Here is a 22063-nt window from a genome sequence, read left to right on the forward strand (position 1 = left end):
AGTTTCTAAGGCAGGAACATTCCTGTAGTGTGGCAGAAACATCAATGAGGCAAAGAGGGCTGGAATTAAAAGGAGAGAAGTATAAACTTGAACTATGATGCTAACTTGATGAGGGAAATGAAATTGCTTTGTAATGAGGAGCTGTCTGCATGGGGCTTTCGCCAGTATGTACCTCAGGTATTCCCTCATAGTACATTTTGGGAAGATGAAGGTCTGGCTGACATCCAAAGAATGGCATTTAAAATTTAGATACATAAAACTATCAGTAAGTCAAATGGGCAAAATAATCCATGATTAATGATTCTCTTTGTGGTAGAATATGGCATTCAGGGTCTGGAAAGTATTCATCGTCAAGGTCTTCTTCTTAGTACCATGGCAGATATTTTATTAGACCGTGATGTATTGCTTTTGTTGCTACACGATGGAGATGGATATTTCACATTACAGTACACAAGAAAGGAAGACAAAACGCTGTTGTTTGAGCTTTCTATGGGATAAGTCATGTTAGGTTGGAGATCTTTCCGGTTTCGTTTTGCAATATCATATCCTTCTTTGAGAGCAATTAGCTCCCACGTGAGAAAGCTCAAAATAGCCTACACAGCTTATGAAGAAAGGAATACATGGGGCACTTTGGGTTGTTAGTTTATTATTACTTGGTGGACCCTCTCCCACTGAATAGTCCCATGGCCCCACTGACCACATATATTGTTATAGCTCTTACTCAGGGTTAATCATCTTATTTAATCCTGACAATAACCCTAGGAGGTGAATAATGCTACTGTTTTAAAGATGAAGACGACAAGACACGGGTTCAGAGGAGACAAATATGTGCCCAAGGTCACACAATGATATGATAGAACCAAGATGATAACCCAGAAATCTATGCCTATGTTACTTCAAAACTTATTTTCTTAATCACTCCTCTATCCACACTCCCTACGAGCTGCACACACACTGTGGGGCATGTTACCTCCAACCCCTCCTTTGAGCAGAGATGTGATGCAGTCATGGATTTCTGATCTTCCTCCATGGGTGTCCCTCCCCTAGTCTCAGTGCATTTTAGCTGCACCTCAAAGGCACTGATATTAGCCATACTGCTGTCCTTTATTCTTCACTCTCTTGCATCTCCCCACTGACCCCATCTGTGAAGGGCAAGACTCTGGCTATGGGAGGGCATGGCTGCAGGAACAAGCCATTACTCACAACACCTTCCCCCAAATCAGTCAGGGCAGGTGCTGCCCAGGTGAAGCTCAGCCTCCCTGACCCAGGAGCCTCTCTGGACTCTTGCCACAGCTAAGAGCTTCTGCTCAATGTGAGAACTCTGCCGTGTCAGGCTGAAGCCAGCCTCGGTTCCCTAAAGCAGAGAGGATCCTTAGGACTCCAATGAGACATGTGGGCCAAGCAGAGGGTGAAAATTAAACAATGCTGGGAGCAAGTTACATATAAAAATCAGAATAATGAATACCTCTTATATCTGAGAAAAATGCAAATATAAAAGGAAGATCTACTAATTGGTCTAAACAAAGCTGATGTGATATAGGAGAGTCAAAGAGGCAGGTTACAATGTTTCCCAGTTGAGTTACTGATCATTTCTAAGCCTTGGTTTTTACCTAAATTGAAAAACTTTCACTTATGCCACAGGTTAGTTGTGGGGATACAAAGAAATAGTGTTTATGACAGTGATATATTGACTAGACGCACTATATAGAAAAAAGAGAGTGCAATAATACATTCCTTATATTTCCTCCGGAACTCTCCTCAAATCGTGTACCGTCTGTATTCGTTTCCTAGGGCTGCCTAAACACAGTGCCACACATGGGTGGCTTAAAACAACGGAAACTTATCGCCTCACCATTCTGGAGGCTAGAAGCCCAACAAGGTGTCAGCAGGGTTGGTTCCTTCTGAAGGACCTAGGGGGAGTCTGTTCTAGCCTCTGCCCTGGCTTCTGGTGACAGCTGGCAACCCCTGGCATTCCTTGGCTTGTGGATGCATCACTCCAACCTCTGTCTTCACATAGTGTTCTTCTCGTGGGTCCCTGTCTTCACATGGCCATTCTTATAAGAACATTGGTCATTTTGCATTAGGGGCCCATGCGACTCCAGTATGACCTTATCTTAACTAATAGTATCTGCAACAACCCTATTTCCAAATTGCATCACATTCTGAGGCATTAGGACTTTGACATATCTTGTTGGGATGGCGGGGGGGGGGGGGGGGAGACAATTCAGCCCATAACACCAAATAATAAGCTATAATAGTAAAAGCATAATATGCTAATTAGACTGGACAGCCGAACAGCAGAACGACCATCCGGACGACCTTCCGGATGAAGCCAGGGCTGTGAGGGCCAAGTGCCTTGCACGAATTTTGTGCGTTGGGCCTCTAGTTACTAATAACTATAATAAGAATGCATGTCTATAAAACTTGTAGACATTACAAAGCACTTATATAAATTGATTCCCTGGGCCAACTGGGTAGGGCAGGAGTCATTATCTCCATAGGACCGACAAGGTGCTCTCCTCTGGGAAACCTAAAAGAGGTTCCATGTAGTCAGTGGCAGAAGCAGAACTTGAACCCAGGTCTTCTGACTCCAACTACAGTGTCCTTTGCCCTACAGACTCACATAAATAACACACACCCTCCACAATAGCAAGATAATATGGGAAAGTGTCTCAAGAGTGCTACAAAATGCCATAGGAACTCCAAAAGTCACCAAAACAATTTGCTGCTGCCGTTCACATTCATTTCACCTGTAAGTGAAACCCAGATGTCCACATGCCCTCTGTCACACAGGACTCTGGAACACGCGCCAACCTGCTTGCCTCCATAAGAAAGCAAATCACAACAGGTACATCATTAATCCTGTAATTTTATACTTTAAATGTACTGAACAAGAGGAGTTAGCCTCACAACTTTTCTCCATAAAACACCCCCAATCAGTCTCCTTATCCAGTCTCCTCCTGGCCTGACCACAGTTTGGAGTCCCCTCCTTCCCAAACCCTTCCATGCAAATCCTGGTCCTGGCCTAACCCTACCGACCTTGGTCTACTTCCCCCCCGGACTTCACCCACAGAAACACGAATTGCCTCCCTCACTTCCCTAGAGCATTCAGCCCTCTGTAAAACTAAGCAATGGAGGCTGCTGTAGCCACCAAAATCCATCTGCCAGGGGGTTATAAATAAGCAGTGGAGAAACTTTTTAAAATATATTTTCAATTTCATTGCTACACACACACACACACACACACACACACACACACACACTTAAATTATATATGTAAGGCATCAAAATGTTCTGTAAGATTTCACTACACACACACACACACACAGGGTGTCTCAAAAAATGTATACACACTTTGAATAATTATTCATTCCAATGGGATAAATCTGAAAAGAAAGAACCATCATGTGAGCTATCAGCTGTTAAGTGTGTATACATTTTGGGGAACACTCTCTAGATAGATAGCTAGATAGATCAGTGGTCGGCAAACTGCAGCTCGCGAGCCACATGCGGCTCTTTGACTCCTTGAATGTGGCTCTTCCACAAAATACCGACTTCTGCGCATGGGCCACGAAGTTTCAATCGCACTGTACATGCACGCCCACACGTGGTATTTTGTGGAAGAGCCACACTCAAGGGGCCAAAGAGCCGCATGTGGCTCGTGAGCCGCAGTCTGCTGACCACTGAGATAGATGATAGGAAGATGATAGATGATAGATAGATAGATAGATAGATGATAGATAGATAGATAGATAGATAGATAGATAGATAGATAGATAGAGATTTATACTATATAGACTTTATATATGGCAGGACTCTACACTGCTCATGTAACTAATCATATATTAGATCTCAAAAAAATGAAAATTTTCTTAAGTTATTATGCCCTTTTGTGTTCTGGAAAAGGGGTTAAATTGTCAAATTTTTGTATTTTGAGAATTACGGTTTGCCAAAATGGTTCTCAGAATCATCTAAGTAAATTTAGTCTCTATTCGCAAGAACAGAACAGGCAAAGAAGTGAGAGGCTATATGCACCGGCGCATCTGCCAGCAACAGCACAGCTCGTGCAAGTCACACCGAGCTGCTAAGAAACAGAATTCAGAGTTTGCAGAAAATCTGTGCAGATTCAGTTGCCAGCTGCATCATCAATGATTTATGTAATTCCCAAATCTCTCTCTGAAAGTCCCCCAGGAATTCTTCCTCCTGTGGTTAGTAACTCCATCTGGACTTGTCTGGAATATTCAGTTAAGTTTCCTTTCACAGTTAAAGTTACATATTAAGTCCCACTGATGTAACACATATATGAAGGAATGAAGCAGTGAATGGTTTTTATTTGGGAAAGAATCATAGTGGCCACATTGTGGGGCAGCAAAAGGCCTCAGTTTTAACCTTTGGGTGATCTGATGATTTGGACAATGGTATCATTGGGAATCTCTCTGAGAAAACTGAGACTTCACACGTGTGTGCTTCCAGTTGTTGATTTAGAAAAACCGACTGGAAAACAACATTCTCTTTTCTTCTGGTAAATGGAAATAGGGGGAAATACCAGGTGTACTGGTTAATAATGTGCTTTTTTTTTTCAATAGATGGAGTTACACATATGTTATATATATGCAATTTGATATGTATGCTAGCTTGTTGTATTGACAGCAAGCTTCAAAACTTCACATGTCAAATTTGCTGAAGGTGTTAACATTATAGATATTTTTATGCTTAATAATGTCGAATTTCGTGCCAAAAAAAAGCATTTGTGGGAAGTTTTAATTCATTACTTTATTTTGAAGAAAAAGTTATTGTATATTTCAGGAAGCTTATGGTGAACATGCTCCATCTCAAGATACTTGTGAACGCTGGTTTAATCACTTTAAAAGTGATGATTTCAATGTGAAAGACAAAGAACGTCCAGGTCAACAGAAAAAGTTTGAAGACCAACAATTACAAGCATTATTGCAGGAAGATGCGTGTCAAACTCAAAAACAACTTGCAGAAAGATTAAATGTTGCTCAGCAAATAATTTCCAATCATTTACAAGCAACGGGAAATATTTTAAAGGAAGGAAAATGGGTGCCATGTCAACTGAACGAAAGACAAATGGAAAACCGAAAAGTCATCAGTAAAATGTTGCTTCACCAGCACAAAAGAAAGTCTTTTTTGCATCAAATTGTGACTGGTGATGAAAAGTGGATTTTGAGAATCCCAAATGCACAAAATCATGGGTTGATTCAGGTCAACCATCAACATTGACTGCAAGGCCAAATCGCTTCAGAAAGAAGACAATGCTCTGCGTTTGGTGGGATCAGGAAGGTGTGGTGTATTATGAGCTTCTAAAACCAGGTGAAACTGTTAATACTGATCGCTACTGACAAAAAATAATCAATTTGAACCACGCTTTGATCGTGAAATGACCAGAATGGGCCAGAAGACATGGCAAAGTAATTTTGCTTCATGATGACGCACCATCACATACTTCAAAGCCAGTTAAAGTCATTAAAAGATCTTGCCTGGAAAGTATTAACCCACCCGCTGTATTCACCAGACCTTGCTCCTTCAGATTACCACTTGTTCTGATTGATGGCACATGCACTTTCTGAGCAGATCTTCAAAATGTATGAAGAAGTGGAAAATTGGGTCTCTGAATGGTTTGCCTCAAAACAAGAAAAGTTCTATTGGGACAGTATCCACAAATTACCTAAAGATGGAGGAAATGTATAGCTAGCGATGGACATTACTTTGAATAAACCACTTTTTGTGTTTCTCTTGACATAATCGTGTTTTCTTTGATTACAAAATCTGCCATTATTAACCGGTACACCTGGAATAAGCTCTGTGTTCCTCTTGTAGGAATCATGTAGATAGAACAAAACAGAGCATCATTAGATGCTTCATTAAGCATCAATAGTAAGTGGTAATAACACTCCAACTAATAGTAAATCTTAGGTATAAAAAGAAATTTCAGAACAAAACACCCTCCACTTAAATAAGATAACTTTATAATACAAATGTTTAGGAAAAGAAATAACCACAGTCCAGAATTTATATGTCACTTAATGTCCTCATGGTTGCAGGCAAATACATTTACAAATAGCACTCGGTGTGCCCTCCTTAGCGGCTGCCTTCAGGGTGCCCAACAGCAACAACATTGAACCAGCATGACAGGCAGGACCTCAGACTGGCATGCCTTCTTCACTGTCCCTTCTGCTGCCTTAGGTCTCCTTCCTTATCTCTTTCTAGTACAATCTTGATGCCAGCCAACAGCACACTGGAACAGTGAGTGCACATGGGTCCCTCGTAACCTTGGACAGCAGAACAGCTGTGTGGCACATGCTTCTCACATGTCATCTCAGAATTTACAACTATACAGTGAAGTAGGCCCTGTTGGCCCTGGTTTATGATGAAGTAACTGAAACACTTGGTTGGTAAGTGGTAGAACCTATATTCTACCCTCAGTCTATCTTGCCTTCCAACATGCCAGGCTGCTTCTGAATCCTATATAATAAAAGGGTAATATGCAAATTGACCCTAACGGCTGAACAACTGGGAACTACCAGTCACTATGATCCACACTGACCACCAGCGGGCAGACGCTCAACACAGGAGCTGCCTTGAGGTCAGTGCACTTCCACAGGGGGAGCGCTGCTCAGCCAGAAGCTGACTCATGGCTGGCTAGCTCAGCGGTAGTAGCGGGAGCCTCCTCATGGCAGTGCTAAGGATGTCTAACAGCTTAGGCATGATCCCCCAGGGAGTAGGCCTAAGCCGGCAGGTGGACATCCCCCGAGGGGTCCTGGACTTCGAGAGGGCACAGGCCAGGCTGAGGGACCTCCTGAGTACACGAATTTTCATGTGCCAGGCTTCTAGTGTCTATATAATTTGAGAGCTCATATTCCATATTTCACACTTCAGCAGTTTATTATATACCCTGCCTTTTTTTATTCACTGATTCACACAATGACCAGCCTTACACCAGTGCTGTTCAGTCTTCAGAATACATTAGAATCACCTAAAAACTTATTTATTTTTTATAGAAGGGGGGAGGGAGGGAGAGAGAGATATAACAGTGTGAGAGAGAAACGTCAATCGGTTGCCTCCCACATGTGCCCAACCAGGGATTGAACCAGCAACCTTTTGGTGTATGGGACAATACTCCAACCATTGGAGCCACCTGGCCAGGGCACATAACCCTGGACAGCAGAGCAGTAGTGCTTATTTAAAATACATATTCTTGCTCTCCCCTTCACACTCACAAGATTATGATTTAGTAGGTCTATGGAGGAGCCAATAAATCTGCATTTTAAGAGCATCCCTCCATTCCCATAATATTAATTCAAGTTTCTTTATAAGAAACACTGAATTAGACTAATTTCCTTGAGGGATGAAACTACTGTATATTGTGTAGACATTTAGTAAATTCTGACTAACTGATATATTTCTATTGCAACTAAAGTTGTTATTGGTAAGTTATTCGAAATACAGTGTTTTCAGCTGCACATAAAAAAAAAAAAACACAAACTCCAACCAAAATGGCTTAAATGTAATGACATTGATTAGTTCACACAAAAAAATCTAGAGTTTGATTAATTTAAAGGTTTAGCAACATCATCAAGAACCCAAGTGTTGTCTATCCTTCCTCCCTGTCATCCTCTTTCCCTCATGACCAAGTGGCTTTCAGAGTTCCAGTTATCCAGCACTGACATGACAACATCCAGCAAAGAGGACAGTTTCCTCCTGTGCGTCTCTTCTTGAAGGCAAAGAAACCTTACCCAGAAGCCCTAAGGCAGGCTTCTCCTGGAGTCTCACTGGCTAGAGTTGCTTCACATACTCCTACCTAAACCCAGAACAACAGGACCATCATGATTAGCTTGCCTCCCTTGAAAGACACAGGGGGCAGGAGGATGAAGCAAATCAGGCAGAAGGGAAGGATGACTATCGGCAAGGTAACCTACAGTGTCTGCCACACTGGGAACTCCTCAGAGAAAATCTAAATGAGAGGAATGCAGCATAATTTACAAGTCTCTGTATAGAACTGGAGACTGAAGATCAAATACCCTTTCACTGGAAAATTCAGGCTGCAGATTGTCTAGAGGCGAGAAAGAAGCACTAGCTCAAGAAAAATAATGAGCAAATTTGCAGTCCACCACTAAGCTATGTGTCACCGTCAACAGGGCCCGACATCCTCCTCCCTCTGCCTGTGACTCATACATCCAGGGCAGCACTGTCAGCACGCTGGGGTTTTTAAGAGAATGGATTTTATCTAGATGAGGCTCCATTTGGTAATTTTCCAGAAGAACATTTTGAGCCAAATCTGATTAATGAAACCCCTTAGCAAAGCCTTCTTCATTGCTCAGATGTGCAAGTGATAGGGAAGAGGAATCTCACCCAGGCAAAGGTACTTTATGCTGCTTAAGAGAGGAAACTGTAATCCTTGAAGCTCTTAGAACCCATATCTTTATGAAACCATTTTCCTCCAATTTTCCAGCAACTGAGCCTTAAGAGAACAAACAGTCCAGCTAGAGAAGTAAGGCAGTCAACAAATACTCACTGACCACCTATGTGTCAGGCACTCTTTTTAGTGTTGTGGAACAAGTCAGGGTGCCTGCCCAAAGGGAGCTTTCATTCTAGTGTAATGGAGGGAAGAATATAAACACAAGTAAGTAAAGAAGATAAGTTTGGGTAATGACAAATGCTATGAAGAGGATGAAATGGGATATTATGATAGAAACTGACTGAGGGGAAGGCTTGTCTCAGGAGAGGACATTGGAGGTGAGACCTACACAATGAGGAGGCAGCCAGGAGTGACTGCAGAGAAAAGCCTTCCAAGCAGAAGAAACAGCAGGTGCCAAAGCTTTGAGCTTGGAACTAGCTTGTTGTGTGAGGAACAGAAAGAGGGCCTCTGTGTGGTTGAATGAATGGGAATGGAGGCAATAGTGGGAGGAGATGAGGTTGGAAAGACAGGCAAAGATTTTATTCTCAGAGAATGGGTGAGACATCAGAGGGTTTTATGTAGGCAAGTGCTGTCATTTGCATTTTAAGAAAGACCCCTTTCGCTGATGTGTGGAGGATGCAGTCTTTGTTAGGAGGGAAAGTAGAGGAGATAATAGCTGCCAAGACCAAAAAAAGAAGAAGAAAGAGTGGATATGGAGCCTGGGGACACGTCTGTCTGTCATTCTGCTACCACTCTATTAGGTCACATGAGTACTGTTAATCAAATTATGTCCCCTGCTGCTGATGATTATCTCCTAGAAAGATAGGAACATATGAGACATAAGTTAACATTTGATTTTGGAGTCAGACAGACATGAGTTTCAAACTCTGACCTTGCTATCTCCAAACTGTTTGACCATTCCTTTTTCTGCCTCAGACATTTCCTTCATCTGGTCTCCCAAATCTCTAGTTTATTCTTCAGCTAATCCCTCTGTCCCCATGTTTAATTTTTCTTTATTTCAGTTATTATGTTTTTCATGCCTAATATTTCCACTGGCTTACTTTTTTATGTTTTTTAGTTTTTTTATTTTTATTTTGCTAATATCTTCTCTTTTCTTTTAATACATTTATTAGCCTTTTTAATATTTTCTTATTGTATATATATTTTTATTTCTCTTCTGTAGGAATCTGATGTCCAGTACCTTGTTTCACTGTTGGCCAGTTTTTTAAAACACTATGCTCCTCAAATGTACTGATTTTCTGGCCTGAGAGTTCATTTGCTCCCAGGGATTTCAGCTGGATGTTGGTCTCCAATGGAGTATTGTCAGCTCCAGTGAGCAGCTGCTTTCCCACCTTGGGGCATGTGGAGGTAGAACAGTGTAGAAACAACAGCCCAAGGTCAGTTGTTCCCCAAATTGGTTGTTATTATTGTCTCAGCTTCTTACCAACACAGGTCTCTGCCCTGCCTGATTTTAGTCAGAGTCTGAAATTTGTCCCAAGGCCATAAGGGGAGAAGCAAAAGCAGAACTACAGTGGCCCCTCTTCCCCACCTGACTGAGGTTGGGCTGCCCAGGAAACAGGCTCAGAGGCAGAGAGTGGTTTACTATGGAGTGCTCTGGGATGCATACATGTGGAAGTGACGGAAGGGAAACAATTGGGAAGAAAGAAAAGTGATGTGATGGAATACAAGAAAGTATCAGCTGATCCCAGGAGCTCTGGAGCTGGAATGGTCCTCAAAGTTGTTCTGAGATAGACCCACCGTAGGAAGTGGGCATGGCCTTTGGCACAGTGTCTTCTTCACCAAGGCAGCTTCCAGAGAAGGCTAATAGCTGAGAGCTGTCCGCTGACAGTGCTCCCAGAAGCTGGGGAGTAAGTCCTCCATTCCTGGCATGTGACAGTACCCACTACATCTCCCCACAGTCACCGGTATAAACTACCGCCCACTGCCCGAGGGGGGTTTCCCCGTTTTCTCATTCCCCCACTTCTAGGACCTCTGAGGTTTGAAGAGGGAGGGAAAATGGGAGACAGTGGTCATGCAAGTTCAGCAATTTGGTCAGGACCAGGGCGAGTCCAGGAACTTAAACTCCCCAGGAGCTGGAACCCATTTCCTTTCTTCCTGTGCTCTGCCTCACCAGCTGTCACGTTCTTCAGGGGCAGATTCACTTTACTGACTTGTTCACTCTAGATCTCAGCTCTCGCTTGCTAAAAGCTTTGATTTTTCCTGGGGAGCTGGAGCTAAGAGGATCCCCCAAGAACCAAACAGGGCTGAGCAGAGATGCCCTGTGGCTGTCACAGGTAGACCTGGCCATGGCGGACAGCAGCACTTTCCATGGGCCCCAAGTTTGTCCTGTGAGCCCCACAGAACCCCCATCACTTCTCAGGCCCTAGACCCTCACCTCAGAATGACTCCAGATTTGCTTTCTAGCAACATTGTACTGATGGCAAAGGGAGAACGGAGTACAGGGAAAGGAACAGCTAGAGACAGAAGCCATTTACATGATGGTGACAGTGTTGGTTTTAAATGTCCACAAATCCATTTTTTAAAAGGTTAAGACCAATTCTACCACTGCCCCTACCCAAGAGTGTAAGCCGAACTTAATGACCTGCTTCCAAGGAACACACCAAAGCAAAAATGCAGGTGTATGACTTCAGAGACTAGGTCACAAAACTAAGCAAGTTAAATTAAAGAAAAAAGACACAACAAAAGTAGCTAGTCCTTCAAGAAGTTTATCTGTGAAAGGAAGGAGTAACATGCTAATGCCAATGGGGGCAATCAGGATCTTCTGCTCTTTACCTTATTACTAAACTAGTGCCCTGGTGCACGGATTCGTGCACATTGAAAGGAAATTAATTAGAAGGTGGCCGGCGGGGCAGGACTGGGCAAGACGGGCCAGACAGGCCCTGGAGCCAAAGTCCCATGGTCCCTCCCTGGCCAGCTGCACCTGGGGTGGCTCTGCGGTTCGAAGGGCATCTGCAGAGTGAGCAGGGTCCCTCTGGCAGATGGGGTCCCTCGGCCTGGCCTGCGGGGATTGGACCGAAACCTTTTCTCTGACATCCCCAAGGGGTCCCGGATTGTGAGAAGGTGGTTCTCGGGTGATGCACCCCAGAATCAGGCTCCCTCCTCTGGTTCCGGGGTACATCACCCAAGAACTGCCACTGCCAAGTCACCCCAGCTTGGCAACTCCTGTGTTGAGTGTCTGCCCCCTGGTGCTTAGTGCACATCATAGCTACTGGTCAAAGCATCTACCCCCTGTTGGTCATTGCGCATCATAGTTACTAGTCAGATGGTCATTTAGCCAGATAGATAGATAGATAGCCCTACCTTTTGTATTTTCCTTTTACTCTTCATTGAACTTCTGATTCATGTGTTAATCTTTGCCTTTGAGCTCTCATTTCTTACAGCTATAAGGAAGCAGCCCTGCTCACAATACAGAATTAGAATAGGTAAGATATAGAACAATTCCTGCTTAAAACATGAAAAATGCATGCCACAGGATCAAGGAGTAGGTCAGAACTGCTTCTTAGATGAGGTATAAACCAAGATTCTAACCATGCAGGTGCTCAAGTCCTACCAGACTTCACAGAGGTGAGAAAATACAGAAGTGAGGATACAGAGTACTGGTGCTGGTGCTGGCTCCTCCACGCTCATTCTTGTAACAGCCCTGTGTTATTTCCCTTTCCTGACCAGGGGCCATTCTTTCCTTCCTGTCATTCCAAACACCCAGAGAAGTCAGATAGAAGACAAGCTGCACAGCCAGGAGCGCACCATAGCTTTCCTCCTTCAGCAAGCTTTCCGCATCAAAGAGGACATCTCTGCTTGTCTTCAGGGGACCCAAGGCTTTCAAAAAGAGGAGCTGCTTGCCAGGAAGTTACTGGAAAATCATATCCAGACCATCACCAGCATCGTCAAAAATCTCAGCCAAAACATTAAGGTAGCTCTTTATTTCCCATATGTTCCCATTGCTTGTCAAAGACTATCAACCATCAATGTCATTTTTCAGCTATAGAAATGAGTTGCTATTTTTTAAGTTTAAGTTATTACAATTTAATTACTTCTGAGGAAAACAGTTCAATATTCCAACTGCTCATTTCTGCCAAAAATTACAAGAAATTATATTCAAAAAAATGTTTGTTGAACATCTATGTGACAACAAATACAACTGTTTTTAACATTATGTCAAATATTGCGCTAAGGTATTTAACTTAGTGTAAATCTCCAAGATTATATGAATGCAATCATTTCAAATAGAGGTTTTTATAGTGTATTGTTAATGCTGGTCCATAGACCCATTACAATCTGACTGCCCAAACCTCTCTGACCCCATCTCCCACTGCTCTCCCCTTCACTCTGCCCGTACTGCCTCCCTGCTCTTCCTAGAACATACCAAACACTCTGGCTTCGTGGCATTTGCACTTGCTACTTATTCACTCTGGCTCAATCATCTTCCCCTCAAAATTCCTATGAAATGTTCTTCATTCCCTTCAGGTCCCTGCTCAAATATCTCCTCCTCAGAAGGGATTTCTTTGACATGCTATGAAATAGCACCCATCCCCCGCCCAATCCCAACAGTCACAATCTCCCTTAAACCCTTCATTATTTTTATTCGTAGCACTTATTGCAAACTACCACAGTTTATATTTGTTTATTGTTGCTTTTCTCCTTCTAAAATATAATGTCCATGAGGGCAGGGACTTTGTTGTGTCCACTGCTAAATCCCACACCAGGTAATAAGAGTGCTGATAGGTAGTCAGCACTGTAAATATCTCCTGAATAGATGAATGAATGAATGAATGAATGAATGAATGAATGAATGAAGTTTAAGCTACTGAAGGAAAACTTGAGTTTCTGATCAAAAAAGAAAATGCTTGGGTTAAACCATGATAGACAGGTTTTAACTACAGATATTTCAGTCTGTTTTTAAAGTGCTGATGGGCTTGACTAATCTGGGGTAGCAACTTCCAGACAAGGGTTTCATAAAATACAATTGAGAAAGCTGGCCAGACTGTGGAATTATCATGATAATTGGTAATAATTCCCTCCCATATGTCCTTTTATCAGAGCAAATGGACTAAACAAAAATGAGATTGACCCATCAATGACTTCCTTATGACATTGTATTTAAGACTAAGAATACTATGTTTATTCATTTACTTTTAATCTCCAGGGTGTGGAAAACCCCATGGTGCACTTGAGGAAGTGTAGGAATTTTTAAAATCTTAGTGAACTTTTAAAAGGCACTTTATTGGTACTGAGCACATACTGAATTGACCCCAGGGCCTAAAAGTCAATGCCACTTGTAAAATCCCTGGAAGCTGTTCCCAGGCATAATAAAGGGTCATGAAAGTGACAAGAGAAACAGTGCCTTTGAGATGATGAGAAAATCATAAGATCCCAACTTAGCAGTCAAAACTTCTTGGTAATTGGAAAGAGAACAGCATTCTCAGAAATATCAAAATGCTTATAGAATATTCTATATTTTGATCTGAGTAGTTGTTACATAGTTGATTATATTCCTCGAAATTATTTGATGAATTATATTCATCAAATTATCTTCATATCTACACTTTGATTTGTACATTTTAATACATATTAATTATACCCCAATAAAAAATCTTAGCATTAAGAGAAGAAATGTTCCCAGATCTCTAGAAGTTTTGCTAAGAGCTTCTTTTCCTATAATAATCATTTTAGATTAGCTCTGAAAAAAGACAAAGCTGAAACATTTTCCAAAAATTATGAAATCTCAAAATATTTATAATCCTATTAAAGGTTTGGCAAATATAAGAAAAACGAGGAGGACTGGTCTGATTGTGCAGAAAACTGAATTAGAAAATGTTTTAAAGGCTGAAGACAATCTAGTTAAAATATTATGAAGAAGAACCCAGCCTTCATGGCTCAGTGGTTGAGCATCGACCTATGAACCAGGTCTCAGTTTGATTCCTGGTCAGGGTACATTCCTAGGTTGTGGGCTCAATCCCCAGTGGGGGGGGAGGGGTGTGTGCAGGAGACAGCAGATTAATGACTCTCTCATCATTAATGTTTCTACCTCTCTCCCTCTTCATTCCTCTCTAAAATCAATAAAAATATGTTTTTAAAATATTATGAAGAAGAAATTAGGCTACCTTTAGTAAATAACTATCAAGTGATACGCATTTTGTAGAAGAATGAATGCTCTTCAAGTATTTTATTTTTTAAAATATATATTTTATTGATTTTTTTACAGAGAGGAAGGGAGAGGGATATAGAGTTAGAAACATCGATGAGAGAGAAACATCGATCAGCTGCCTCCTGCACACTCCCTACTGGGGATGTGCCTGCAACCAAGGTGCATGCCCTTGACCGAAATCGAACCTGGGACCCTTGAGTCCACAGGCTGACACTCTATCCACTGAGCCAAACCGGTTAGGGCTTCAAGTATTTTAAAAGGATCTAAACTCATTAACCAGCTCAGCCTATTTGCAAATTGGCCAGCAAGATAGATCTAAGAATGAATGGAAAAATTTTATAATTAACCATAATTGCAACAGTTAAGTTGCTTGTTCCTTTTTAAAATCAAGTTATTTTTTTAACCTGCCAGCTAATTATGTTTTAAATGAACTCATTTTAAGTTTTTTAATTTAAACGTTTTAATTCAAGAAAAGAATTTTATGTGTAACATTGCCTTATTGTGTTTTTCCCCAACTTACAAAAGTAATACTTGTTCATTGTAATTATTCTGAAAGTTTAACAGAAAAAATTTAAAACCTGGGGAAAAAATTCTCATAATTCCAGCAACAAATTGTAATCTCTACACTCAGATGTATCTCCCTCTAGTCCTTCCAGACATTTCATTCGGGAAGCTGAGAATACTTTTGTAAGCACAATCTTGAATATAAAATTATGTCATAAACTCTCTCATATGTCATTAAAAGCTCTTTGCATACTACATACACCACAACTTGCCTAATTATTCTCCTAATGTTGAAATATCTTTGTGCATAGATATGTGTCAGCATTTGGATTATTTCTATACTACATAGAATTATCAAGGGATGTGAAAACTTTTGATGCGTTTTTCTAAATTGGTTTCCAGAAAGTTTATCATTATTTATACTTCCATTAGCATTATATGAATGTGCTTTCTTCACTGTGCTGATGCCAACATTGAGATTTATTGTTTCAATCTTTGCTAATATGATGGGACAGAAATGAGATTTTTTTTTTTTCATTTCTTAAAAGTGACATAATTATTTGCATTTTCTCTGTTGATAGTCTGTTAATGTCTTTAGTCAATTTATTTGGGGGAGTAGTTAGTGCTTTTTTATTCTTATTGACTTGATGTGCTTTTTTATTAATTAAGAATAATAAACAGTGGTACGTTGGTAAGTGTTTAACAATCAGCGATCAATTTTTTTCTGGGTGATAAAAATATGATTTGCAGTGTTTGCCTGTTTGCATGGTGTAAATACTCTCACTATGATTGATTTCGAATACCAACAGTATGTTACTGAACACAAAGATGAGAAGAGGTAAATGTGGCTGGCTCTCGCAACAGGTGAATGCTGACTGTAGCACAGCACTGAAACCTTCGGCAGTGACTGTTATGTTTTTCCAGCTGGTTGTTTTTATCTTAATTATATTTATAATGTTTCATAAGCTTTTTATAAACTTAAACATTCCAATATTTGGTTTTGTGGTTGCTCTCATTACTTTTAAAAATAGAAATTTCTTTATTCAAAGATGAAATAATCTCCTCTATTATCTGTCATTTTTATGGTTTAACATTTTATTTATTTATAATCTATTTTTTCTAAAATCTACATTGATGTTATGACATAAGGATCTAAATGGATTGTTTTCTGAATAAGTTACCAGAGAGTCAATACCATTTGTGAAATTCCTTCCCCAGTGATTTGTGAGTCTCATGTATAGCCTATTTCTTCCATAAATTTACCAGTGACTTCATTACATTTATCTATTTAGCTATACATATCTCTTTAGCTACACTGATTTAGTTATCCTTATTTTATAAAATTTAGTAGGGCAAATTCCCTTTCATCACTGTTCTCGACCAAAATAAAGCATAACAACACCTACTCTTATGATCTGAATGTTTGTGCCCCCCAAATTCATATTTTGAAATCCTAATGTCCAATGTGCTGGTATTAGGAGGTGGGCCTTGGGGACCTGCTTAGGTTGTGGGAGTGGAATGTTGGTAAGTGGGATCAGTATCCCTATTAGAGAGATGCCACACAGCTCCCTAGGGAGTTGGCAGTCTGCAACCAGAAGAGGGCTCTCACCAAAACCTGGCCATGCTGGCACCCCGGTCTTGGACTTCAACCTCAAGAACTGTGAGAAATACATTTCTGTTTTTATAAGCTACCCCACTTGTGGTATTTTTAATATGTATAGCAACCCAGACTAAAACATCTACACACATGCAAAAACAAATAAAAACCAAAAAATAAAAAAATTCTAGCTAGTATTTTTGACACTTTTATGTTTTTAATTAAAGCTTTATTTGCTCTCAAATTGTCTTGATCTGCCAGCTTATGATTCTGTATATGGTCTTTGAAATTTCTATTATTTGTTCGCTATAAAATGTCTTCTTTTCCTCCAAAAATTCATAAATATAAGTTTAAATATAGTTCAGGCCTTGGTCATACACAGCAGCTAAACTTGGATGCTTTTCCACACCACAAATTTGTTTTCCAAAGTCCCATATTCTCACTGTATATTCTCACTGTTTTTTTCTGACTAAATATAAACTATTTTTATATATCCTGACTTTACACTGGAATTTGTTTAAGTGGCATCATTTTATTTTCTATGGGCAAGCAAAATTTTTTCAATTATTAAATTAATATTTATATTATTAGTGCAAAAAAATTTCAAAAATTCTATTCTTGGGACCTCCAACCTGGTGGTATAGAGCAGTCAGCTCCACTTCAGAACATCACGACATAATGAAGACGTGACTAAGGACGGAGTCTGAGTAACATGTCAATATTTAAACACTGAGAGATTTAACATAAAATCTGGAGTTCTGGCTTCTGTTTAAACACTGTGAAACCATCATTCTCTCCTGGCAACAATCAGCCGGAATCAAGCCGTCGCTGCCTCCCTGTGATAAAGTAGGGATTGCTTCTCTCTGACATTGTACTGTCACTATCAGCCTAACTAGGAAATGCATTTGATTGTTTAACCTTTGCTTTAAATGATATTTTCTTATCATGTGTGAAGAGAAATTAATAGGAATTTTGACTCAAACTTACAGATTTTAGAAGACCAAATAAGAGCCCGAGACCAGGCGACCACAGGGACTAATTTTGCAGTACAGGAGCTAAACAGCAGACACCTTCAAGGAGTTGGAGACCTTCGAGGAAGAGTAGCAAGGTGAGAAGCAGCACATTAACTAATTAATGTTTAGCAGTCAGTTCTTGGCCACTGAATTCTCATTCCCAAATAAGTTCCATGTGGTCCCAAACAAGGTACTGTCTTTATATTAAGCTTAACTTATGAGATGATAGTTGTAAAAGTGTGTTATAGAATTTGAAAAACCTCATGCTTCCTGTGAGATCCAAGATTTCTATAAAAGCACCCTTATACACAATGTCTAGTTCAATTCTTGTCTTTACAGCCCTCATGTCCAAATGCCAACATCCAAAGACAGACCCTCATAACCACATATAAAATCCCCAAAGGTATCAAATTCTCATTAAACATTTAAAATATATAAGAATTACATGTAAAATCTAACGAAAGGCATCTACTGCCAATGCATACAATTTTGAACCTCATGTATGAGATTTCTAAATCAAAAGAACTAATGGTATACATTCAGTAAATACCTTTAGGCATTTACAATGGCAGGACCACTCTGGTAGAAACATCAAAAATGGCTGACCATGAACACCTTCCCATCTCTACTTCTTCTGCCAGCAACTCTTTCCTCACTCCTGGATTACCCCTACCTCCATCTTGTTAATAACTCTGAAGTGTTAATGACCAAATAAGAATTAGATGATTAATACCTAAGACAAACTTCTCCATCCAACTCAACAAAAATATATTAAGCACTTATATGCCAGGCAGTGTGACAGGAGTTAGGAATTCAACAACACAGTCCCAATTCCTATAGCTGTTTACAGTCTACTTGGGAAAACAGAGCCACAAATATAAGTAATGAGGTGAGCATTATAATGAAAACCTGGGTGCTCTGGGAATATCCAAATTAGATTGGGGTGCACAGGAGGCTTCCTGGAGGAGGTGACACTTGAGATGAGTTGTGAATGATTTGGGTAGCGGTCAGCTAGACAAAGAAGGGTGGGAAAGGTACTTCACATAGGAGGTATAATAGGTTCAAAAGAACCAAGGATGACTTATTCTGACATGTTCAAGGGCCTACCTGTGAGAAGGATATTTTAGTTCTGATATTTTGGGATTTGCATTTAGGGAGAGATGGGAGATTAGGAGATAAAGCTAGAGAAGTGGTTCAGAATTAGATGATGAGGGGCCTCATGGGCCAAGCTAAAGAGTTTGAATTTTATGTAGAAGGTTATACATGTTCATGGGAAAATTTTAAGTAAATGGATGACATAATTTGTAGTGACATTCTAGTGTAACTTAATTGATGGGGTACAGGAAGAAGGAAGCCTATGGCAGCAAAAAAAGGTAAAAAATATTAAGGGCCTAAACTAAGCTCTAGCCATGAAAGTTCAGGGCAGGTAACACAACATAGACTTTAGGGAAACAGAATCTACAGGATAATACCTGTAGATAGATAGATGATAGATAGATAGATAGATAGATAGATACATACATACACACACAATATGTACACATTATATATACACATTGTATATATACATTATATATATATATATACATATATGCATATATCATTAACTATACTATGTATAAATATATTTTACTAAAGGCCCGGTGCATGAATTTGTGCACAGGTGGAACCTGGCCAGTCTGCTCTGATCAGGGTCAATCAGGGGCAGGACCAGCCAGGAGGAGGGACAGCAGGCAGTTGGCCAGCCAGCCCCACCCCCTGGTTGAACTCCTGGTCAAACTCCCAGTTGAGGCGACAATTTGTATATCAGCCTTTTATTATATAGGATATTTTTAAAATATATTAAATTCCTACTTTATTATATATATTTAATACATACAAAAGAATTTATCATTTTTATGTAAGTTATGAAGCAAGATAATAAAACAAACACCAACAAACACTCAACTTAGATGTGCCATGATTTTGCAAAGAAGATAAACGCCAAAAATCTGTTTTGAATGAAACTTGGGATTTGGCTCCATTTGGTGGTGTACTGATGACATTCCAACCATTTATTTCCTTCTGCAAACTATTTACAAAACTCTTATTTTACTCTTATAAATCCTGTCTTAAATACAAGACAAAAATAACAAACAGATTTAATTAAAGCCAAGAGAGGAATGAAATAATATCAAGGAGAAGATGTACAACTTTCTTTGCTCATTCTTCTGGGTTTTGTTTTTTTTTTAAATAAAAAGTGCGTATATTTAAGGTTTATAATCTGATGATATAATATACTTATCCATCATAAAATAATTACTACAGTCAAGCTAATTAACTTTCTTCTCACATAGTGCTTTTTTTTGTGAACAGAGCCACTGAAATTTACTCTTAGCATATTTCGACTCTTCAATATTAAATTCTAGTGGCCTGGTGCACAAATTTACGCACATTGAAAGGAAATTAATTAGAAGAAATATTTTAATATTGCTATTCGCCCTTTCTCTATAATAGAAGTGTCAACCAAATTCACAATCGACACTGACAGATTGAAACACACGTGTGCAATTGGCGCCAGCAAGAGTTTTACATGTATTGTGCATGCGCGAATCAACTCAGCCTTTTATAGATATAAAACAAACTTGCTTAATTAGACCTGCTTTCTGATGTAAACTTTTTCCAGCCCAGTGAAGCACCCCAACTTCTTTTTCAAGTAATTGTCAGCAACACAGCAGTAAATATCAACACGAAGCACATTATTATTGTAGATCAGCAGAGAGAACAAAGGGTAAAATATTTAACTGCAGCAGTGTTTGACTATATTCTGCACAGTGAGAAAACCTGAAGTCATTTTTAAGGTCCACCATTTCTTACTTCATTTCAGTCAGGTCAAGTTTCTAAGCTTTCTAAATCTCCATTTTCCAGCTAATGAAAAGAAAATAGGATTCCACCGAGTCTCTGACCTACCTACTCCAGGACTTCTGCGAGGATCAAATGAGATGAGGCACAGTAAAACGCTTCCCAAACATTTGGTTAAACCAGTGGTCAGCAAACTGCGGCTTGCGAGCCACATAGGGCTCTTTGGCCCCTTGAGTGTGGCTCTTCCACAAAATACTGACTTCTGTGCATGGGCCACAAAGTTTCAATCGCACTGTACGTGTGCACCCACACGTGGTATTTTGTGGAAGAGCCACACTCAAGGGGCCAAAGAGCCGCATGTGGCTCTCGAGCAGCAGTTTGCCAACCACTGGGTTAAAGTGTAAAGTGTTTCCACCTGAGGCTAGTCATTGCTAGGGAGAGGAAGCCAGGTGTTGCTGCTTGATGTCATTACCCAGATGGTCAGACACTTAGCATATTAGCCTTTTATACAGATAGATTATATAGACAGTTACGATGCTGTAGACCAGTGATGGCGAAACTTTTGAGCTCGGCATGTCAGCATTTTGAAAAACCCTAACTTAACTCTGGTGCCATGTCACATACAGAAATTTTTTGATATTTGCAACCATAGTAAAACAAAGACATATTTTTGACATTTATTTTACATATTTAAATGCCATTTCACAAAGATATATCAACCAAAAAAATGAGTTCACGTGTCACCTCTGACACACGTGTCATAGGTTCGCCATCACTGCTGTAGACTATAGGTCTCTAGACTGATTCACCCTTAACTGAAACTTTGTACACTTTGACCAACATCTTCCCATTTTTCCCACCTTTCATCCCTGATAACCACGTTCCACTCTGTGCCTCTGTGTATTTGACTTCTTTTAATTTTGTTTTATTGCTTAAAGTATTACAAAGAGTATTACATATGTCTCCTTTTTTTCCCCTCTTGACATTCCCCCGGCCTCCCCTACCCCCCAGTGTCTTATGTCCATTGGTTATGCTTATATGCATGTATACAAGTCCTTCGGTTGATCTCTTACCCCCTCTCCTGCCCCCCAACCCTCCCCAGCCTTCCTGCTGCAGTTTGACAATCTGTTTGATGTTGCTCTGCCTCTGTATCTATTTTTGTTCATCAGTTTATGATGGTCTTTATTATCAATAAATGAGTGAGATCATGTGGTATTTTTCCTTCATTGACTGGCTTATTTCACTTAGCATAATGCTCTCCAGTTCCATCCACGCCGTTGCAAATGGTAAGAGTTCCTTCCTTTTTAGAGCAGCATAGTATTCCATTGTGTAGATGTACCACAGTTTTCTAATCCACTCATCTGCTGGTGGGCACTTAGACTGTTTCCAGATCTTCACTATGGTAAATTGTGCTGCTATGAACATAGGGATGCATATATCCTTTCTGATTGGTGTTTCTGGTTTCTTGGGATATATTCCTAGAAGTAGGATCACTGGGTCAAATGGGAGTTCCATTTTTAACT

General features: G+C 40.1%; 1 protein-coding gene across 1 annotated transcript in view; it reads left to right on the top strand.

Annotated features, from left to right (window-relative positions):
- The window catches only part of FAM81B (family with sequence similarity 81 member B), a 61345-nt gene that overhangs the window by 11715 nt on the left and 27567 nt on the right, over positions 1-22063 (top strand). The window contains exons 5-6 of the mRNA XM_036310517.1: positions 12107-12350; positions 17676-17794. Coding sequence (XP_036166410.1) covers positions 12107-12350; positions 17676-17794 — 363 coding nt within the window. The remainder of the gene's footprint in view (positions 1-12106; positions 12351-17675; positions 17795-22063) is intronic.

Source organism: Myotis myotis, unplaced genomic scaffold (assembly GCF_014108235.1).
Source record: "Myotis myotis isolate mMyoMyo1 unplaced genomic scaffold, mMyoMyo1.p scaffold_m19_p_5, whole genome shotgun sequence".
NCBI lineage: Eukaryota > Metazoa > Chordata > Mammalia > Chiroptera > Vespertilionidae > Myotis > Myotis myotis.